Source organism: Gavialis gangeticus, unplaced genomic scaffold (assembly GCF_001723915.1).
Source record: "Gavialis gangeticus isolate Ggan-Ray unplaced genomic scaffold, GavGan_comp1, whole genome shotgun sequence".
NCBI classification, from domain to species: Eukaryota; Metazoa; Chordata; order Crocodylia; family Gavialidae; genus Gavialis; species Gavialis gangeticus.
The window spans coordinates 40,580,745-40,588,416 of record NW_017728993.1 but is presented as its reverse complement, the minus strand read 5'-3'; the positions used below and the strand labels follow the sequence as shown (position 1 = coordinate 40,588,416).

Sequence of the window (7,672 nt, the reverse complement as noted above, 5' to 3'; positions counted from 1 at the left end):
CTGGGGTACCCCACTGCTCGCATCTCGCCAGGTTGAGTACAACCCGTCCACCCCTACTCTCTGGGTGCGCCCCCTCAGCCAATTTTTTACCCGTCCAACTGTGTAGGCATCAATGCCACAGTCACTTAATTGATTGATGAGGATGGGCTGAGAGACAGTGTCAAAGGCCTTCTTAAAGTCTAGAAAGACTACGTCCATGGTGACACCATCATCCAAGGATTTAGTCACCTGGTCATAAAAGGCAATCAGGTTGGTCAGGCAGGACCTTCCTTTGATGAACCCATGCTGATTACCCCTGAGCATGATCTCCCCTGCTGGCCCCCCACAGATGTGCTCCCTGATGATTTTCTCCAAGATCTTCCCAAGCACCAAGGTGAGGCTTACAGGCCTATAGTTACTTGGGTCCTCTTCCTCCCTTTCTTGAAAATTGGGACCACATTAGCCAGTTTCCAATCCCCTGTCACCTGGCCAGATGACCACGAATGCTCATACAGCCGGGCCAAGGGCTCCATGATGACTCCTGCCAGCTCCCTGAACACCCTTGGGTGGAGGGCATCTGGACCTGCAGATTTAAAAATGTCTAGCCCTTCCAGGAGATCCCTAACTACATCTGCGCTGACTGAAGGCCTGACAGAGCTATCCTTGAGATGGTCCCTACCTCTGGTGTCCCTACTTCTAGTGTTAGGGAGTTATTAGTTACTGTTAATAAAGATGGTTCTCCAGTTCTTCCTTGTGTGATATCTCAAGGACAAGAACCCCTCAGCTATACAAAAATATCCATTACTGAGAAACAGACTGGGGCAGCTGCCACACAACGGCAGCAGTGACTTCCAGCTGCTGGTGGTGGAGGCAGGATTGTATGGCTGTGGTGGCAGCTGTTTTTTGTTTGTTTGTTTGTTTTTCTGTGGCCCCTCTCCTCCCTCTGTCTTCTTTGACACCCAGGGTTGTTGCCCCAGTTGACCTGTCTTAGTTATGCCACTGAACATAGCAGTTTATACTAACATGACCATACTGCTTCCAGCTCCAGAGCTAAGGCATGCAAGTACCTCTGCATGGCACTTTGTTGCACTGCATAGACTCTAGTATGTGAGTGAGTGGCTTCACAACTACCTTAAGGTATCTCTATATGACACTGCATTGTACCATATAGACATGTCCCAAAACTGCCATGTTTGTGAAAATGTGGATATCTTAGATTAAAATAAAAATTTATTCAGAACTTACCTGTAAACACAGAGGGATGAGGGAAATTAACCACAATAAGCTTAGTCACCATTTCTGGGTAACAGATAGCAACCAACCAAGCGATCATTCCACCCCAGTCATGGCCAATCAACACACACTTGTTGTACCCTGGCGCAAAAACAGATTTGGACATTTTTACTGGCACTTATCTTCAGAAGAACTATCACATGAACTGAAATGACACATAATGATAAAATGTCCCAACATATTTGCTAACAATACTTCAAATTCTGCAGCTTTCTATTAAGAAATGATTCACACTACAACAGTTAAAACATCTGCACTTCTACTATTAAATGTAAAAATGAAGCCCAGTGTGCTAGTATGGTAAAAATATTTACAGATGATTAAAATCAGTTTTCCACTGCAGTTATACCTTGCTTGCATGCAGTATTTCTTCTTATTGTGTGGGTTAACTTCAGTGCTTTTCTGTATGTATGCATGTAACAGGAAACCCCTACCCTTGTTACTAGGAAGTGGGGAGTATATCTGGGGCAGGTTTCATAGATTCATAGACATTTGGGCTGGAAGGGACCTCGGAAGATCATTGAGTCCAGCCCCCACCGCCCAAAGGGCAGGAAGTCAGCTGGGGTCATAGGATCCCAGCAAGATAAGCATCCAATTTGCTCTTGAAGGTGTTCAATGTAGGTGCTTGAACCACCTCCAGTGGCAGGCCGTTCCAGACCTTGGGGGCTCGGACAGTAAAGAAATTCTTCCTTACATCCAGCCTGAAACAGTCTCACAGTAGTTTATGACCGTTCAACCTCGTCATCCCTTGGGGCGCTCTGGTGAACAAACGTTCCCCCAGAGAGCCTGACAGCAAAGGGACAACAGGTGTGAGCTGCCTATGTGAACTGAGCCACTGGGTGTAGAGGGCTACCCTGCTGATGTGGGAATCAGCACCACCGGAGCAATGGGAGTAGTGAACTGGATCAGATGACCAAAAGGTGGCTGGGCTGGGCTTGGGCTCTGGTTTTAGATGGGGCAATCTGAGCCTGCTTGTTACAGGGGAAGATGTTTTGAGTGGTAGTGATTGTAGTTTAAGTCAGACTGGCCCAGGTAAAGTACCTGGTAGACCAGGGGGTGGAAACAAGTCTACCTAAGTAGGAGGGCTTGAGGACCAGAGACCTGGAAAGATTTATATTTGAGTTAGAGCTGTTTAGGTTGCTGTTTTGAGTTTGACTGGAGATTTGGGTTGTGGCTATGGGTGAAGTTTTGAGGCCATTTGATAGGGTGCCAGGAACATTCTGTAGAACTAGATTTGCTCTGGGCAGGGATGCAAAGAGCTGAGGCCTAGGAGCAAAGGTCTGAGGCAGTGGATTAGGGCTGAGGGCTTGGCCAGAGAAAAATGGGCTGAGCCTGGGATGTCTGAAGACCCAGAAAGTGCTTTGCCTTGAAGGGGAAACATGGGGACCCCTCCTGAGCCTGAGTTTATGCAGAGAAGCTCAAGGACAGTGTCAGAAGGGAGAAGCTTCTCCCCTCAGGGACCTCCTGGGACTGCTTCCTCAGTAAAATAACAGGAATGGTAACACTGTGGCAAAAGAGACTAGAGGTGAAGGGGGACTAGTGAGTGCAACAGGTGGGTCAGACCTGGCGGGGGGAACAACAGGCACTGTGGGTGGACCCACAGCATTCTATAATGCAGTATAGCTAAATTACACACACTGTTCAAAATCTCAGCTGCAGAGGCAAATGTCTATTTCAATGTGTAGTCATGACAGAGTGTTCACTTAACTTTTTTTCCAGAATGCACAGTGACTTTAAAGTTTGAAATTAAACACTGCAGGCACAACGACTTTAAAGACCACCTTTTTTGTTCCAAATTAACCCTTATAAAATACTTTGAATATATGGGGTAGAATTCTATTACGCTTTACACACCTAAATGGCATTTACCAGCCATGTAAGTGGCACTTCTGCACTGTTTGTGATTCTATTACCAATAGAGTGTGGGTGCATAAGTGTCCACATGGCTATGCACACTCAGTAGGCTATGTACAAGCCAGGCAAGTACATGGCTCCACACATGCCTACATACCTGGGCACAGATTCCATCCTCCTGCCCTGCCTTTATCCCTGTGTTTAGGACACTCACTCAGGAAGCAGGAAAACAGGGTCCAGGTCTTCCCTCCCCCAGAGGGGTTGAACTTATGTCTTTCTGACATCTGAGAATAGTGCTTTATGTCATAAAGTAGGTGTTAATGAAGTCACTCCTCAGCTTTCCTTTCGAAGTGGAGCCACTGCACCTTGCATTTAGCAGTCCTTGAATAATATAGGTGGAAAGTAGTTGAAGCTTTTTGCTCCATTGCATGTAAGGATATAGGCTAGAAACCTGAGCTCCAGAGTAGCAGCACTCATTGAGCCTCACATCTAGTCTCGTTTCTTTCTTCTGGTCCCACATACCTCCCTTCCTTGGTTGCTCAGGGGAGTATGGGGGCTGGAGAAGGCATACTTCAATGACTTACCTGAGGTGTGGTACTTAGCACTGTGATGGGAGGGTAGAAAGAACTAGATTCAAGCCTGCTAGGTAAGGGGGACCTAAACTAGGGGTCTCCTTTTTCTTGGATGAGTACTTTAACAGCTCAGCTCTTGGGGCTAAAACATGAGGGCCTTTCTCTTCCCCTCCAACCAGTCATGGACTTTTGATGGGCAGAATTCTGTGACTAGTGCATCTATCAGTATACCTGCCTAGCAAGTGTATAATCAATTGAGCATGTGAGACAGCTGTATGCATGCTTACATGTCCACTAGGGGTGTATGAAGCAGGTCTTATTCGATTTGGATTCGGATTTGGCCTGAATCAGGGACACTGATTTGATTTGGATCACTGTCCCTGATTCAATTTGGCCGAATGCCAATCTGAGGATTTGATGCTGATTCAGAGAATCAGTGGTTTGGACATAGGCACAGCTTTAACATTTTCTATGTACCTTGAGGTACTAGGGCAGCTTGTGATGGCTGCGATATTCGGGCACAGGAGTCGTGGGGCGGGGGGGTTGGGGGGGGATCCTCCATGTGCTTGGCAGCAAACCAAGAAGTGGCTTTGGTCCACTTGCAGGTTTGCTGGGGAGTATGCCGGGGGGCCCCTGAGGGACAGCCACAGGGGGACCCTGGGTGCCCCCCCCCCCGACTCAGGAAGCACCAGTCACCGAGCCGGGGAGGGGGGTGGGGCCCAGCACGCTCCCTGGGATACAACTTCCGGGTTTGCTGCTGAGTGTGCTGGGGAGCTCCCTGCACTTTGTGGGACATTCCATGAGCCCCAGCATTGCAGCACTCACAAGCCTCTGCTACCTAGAGGTATGTAGAAAAAACATTTAAAGCTGTGTCTATGTCCGAATCTCCGAAACTTTCCGAATCTCTCCAAATCGATTCAGAGGGTTCCAATTTGAATCGGAGAGATTAGAGGGTCCTCTGATTCAATTCGGACATTTGGCCACTGAATCGGGCCAAATCTCCACCGAATCGAATCAGGGACCGAAGCTTCACACAGCCTTAATGTCCACACTGCACAGGTAATAGAACTGCTAACTGCATTCACGCCAAAAATGTGATATCATAAGGTTCTTAATGAAATTATGCTGCCATGGCATTACATTTAAGGTCTTCTTGTGGATGAGTAAGTGGCTAAGGGACAGGAAACAAAGAGTAGATATAAATGGCGAGTTCTCACAATAAAAAGAAGTAAGCAATTGTGCTGTTTAACACATTCTTCAATGATTTGGAAAGCGGGATGAATAGTGAGGTGGCCCAATTTTGCAGATGATACCAAATTAGTGTAGTAAAAAATCAAAACTGACTGTGAAGAATTGCAGAAGGATCTTACAGAATTGAGTGAATGGGCAATAAAATGGCAGATGAAGTTCAATGTTGATAAGTTCAAAGTAATGCAGGTGGGAAATAACTTGTGATGTGCACACATGATGATGGGCTTTACATTATCTGGTGCCACTCAAGAAAAATCTTAGAATTACTGTAGATAGTTCTATGAAAACATCAGCCCAGTGTTCAGCAGGTGTCAATTGGACAAACTGTTAGGAATTAAGAGAACTGAAAACAAAACAAAATGTCATTATGACACTGTATAAATCAGCGGTATGCCTACAAGGGGTGTAAGAAATGGGCCCTATTCAATTTGGAATTGGTCCGAAATCAGGGACAGTGATTCAGTTAATTGATTTGGATTGCTGTCCCTGATCCGATTTGGCCGCATCCAAATATGAAGATTTGATGCTGATTTGGAGAATCAGCAATTCGGCCATAGACACAGCTTTAAATGGGTTTTTTTTTTTCTACATATCTCCAGGTACCAGGTGTGGCTTGTGATCACTGCAATGCTGGGGTGGATAGAGCATCCCACAGGAGTGCAGGGGTGCCCCCCAGCTCAGCGATTGGACACAGGAGGACCCTGGGTGTCCCCCCCAAACCTGGAAGACACCAGTTGCTGAGCTGGGGAGGTGCAGAGGGCTCCCCAGCACACTACCCCGTAGACCTGGAAATGGACTGGAAGTGCTTCTGGTTCACTTCTGGGTCTGCTGCTGAGCATGCTGGGGAGCCCCTCGTGCCTCACTGGCTCAGCGACTGGTGTCTCCTGGGTCTGGTGGGGCACACAGGGTCTCCTTGCAGTCGATCGCCAAGCCAGGGGACCCCCCTGCACTCCTGTGGGATGCTCTATCTGCCCCAGCTTTGCAGCATTGATGAGCCACCTAGTACCTTGAGGTATGTAGAAGAAAAAACATTTAAAGCTGTATCTAAGTCCAAATTGCCAAATCTTTCTGTATTGATTCAGTAGGTTCCAGTTCGATTCGGAGACATTAAAGGGTCTCCTGATTCAATTCGGATTCAGAGATTTGGCCACCGAATTGGGCTGAACCAAATCAGCGACCAAAGCTTTGCAGAGCCCTAATGCCCACTTTGAATAATGCATGCAGTTCTGGTCCTCCTACCTCCAAAAGGGTATACCAGAACAGTAGCAGGCTGGCTGGCAAAGGCTTATAAGCAGACTGAACACTCCAGGCTGAAAGAATCTGCGGGCTTGCAGGGACTACAGTCAGCTGTAGGCAGTAAAGCTAATTACAGTCCTGCTCCTAGGACTGAGCCAGCTGTGAAAGACAAGGGGCTGGCCAAAAGAAATTAAAATGTTTCCAGGAAAGGAGTTGGAGAGACTGAGATAAGAGAGAGGAGGTGAAAGAACTGGAAGCAGTAAGATAAGAAAGCAAAAAGAGGAAGAGTGTCACTTTGGGAATCTATACACGTGCTCTAGGGTGGAGGGGAAGGTGCTTTAATTAGAGCAGCTTTGAGGGAGAAATCACTCCAAGGAAGAGAAGGAGGATTGTAGTACAGGAAGAAGGTAGCAGACAGCTGGAGGCACCTTCTCAGGGTCTGAGTTTACCTGTTGAGGACTGTGAGTGAACCCTGTGCGGACTGTGTTTAATGTTTGGGTACTGAATGGGTTTTATGCTGGTTTCCTGAGAGGCCAGTGGGCCCAGAAAAAACTCTCTGTATGGTTAAAGGACTATTTGAGCTAATTAAACCCAAATCCACTATAAAAGGTAGAAAAGGTACTCAGAAAGGCAACAGTGATGGCCAGATTTATGGAGAGGCTTCTATACAAGGCAAGACTAAAATAGACCAGTGCACCAAAGATAGCTGAAGGGGAACACTATAGTTTATAAAATAAGGAATGGTGTGGATATGGAAAGAAAATAAGGACATACTATTCATCTCTTACAATACTAGAGCTAGAGGATATGCAATAAAATTATTAGGGAGCAGCTTAAAAAAGTCTTTAATTTGTTTATCACCCAGTGTATAATTCCCTTGTGGAGCTTATTGCCACAAGATGTTGTAGAGGGTTGACAGCTTCAAAAGAGGATTAGAACAGTTCATGCAGGATAGGCCCATCAGTGGGTATTGAACATGATATCAGGACGGGAACCCTCAAGTTAGGAGTTTCTAGGCCTCTAATGCTAGCAGGTATAGGAGAAAAGGGACAGCTTAGTTGTGATAGGTTCTGCATAAGTACTTTTCCATTTAGAATTTGATCTGTGCCACTGTGAGACATGGAATACTGGGCTGGATGACCTATTGTCTGATGAGGAATAGCATCTTTTATATTCTTAGTAAATGAATTTGGATCTAAGTGTTGTCATCATCTGAAGAGTGGGGTCATACCTCCATTACAGCAGTTACTGCACACTTAAATGGGTGGGCTTGGAAGGCTTCTTCACATACTCATAATCTCTTTTTGAGTGGGGCTATCAAAAGCCAAAAAGGCGGCGTACGCCCGGTGGAAGGGGGGTGAAATCTCCAAAGAGGAGTATACCTCCTCTGCTCGGGCCTGTAGGCGAGCTGTTAGGAACGCCAAGGCGGACATAGAGCTCGGGCTAGCGTCCAAGATTAAGGATAACAAAAAGTCCTTTTTCAAATA

General features: G+C 46.5%; 1 protein-coding gene across 1 annotated transcript in view; it reads right to left on the bottom strand.

Annotated features, from left to right (window-relative positions):
- The window catches only part of EPHX4 (epoxide hydrolase 4), a 49,755-nt gene that overhangs the window by 24,988 nt on the left and 17,095 nt on the right, over positions 1-7,672 (bottom strand). The window contains exon 4 of the mRNA XM_019501603.1: positions 1,225-1,353. Coding sequence (XP_019357148.1) covers positions 1,225-1,353 — 129 coding nt within the window. The remainder of the gene's footprint in view (positions 1-1,224; positions 1,354-7,672) is intronic.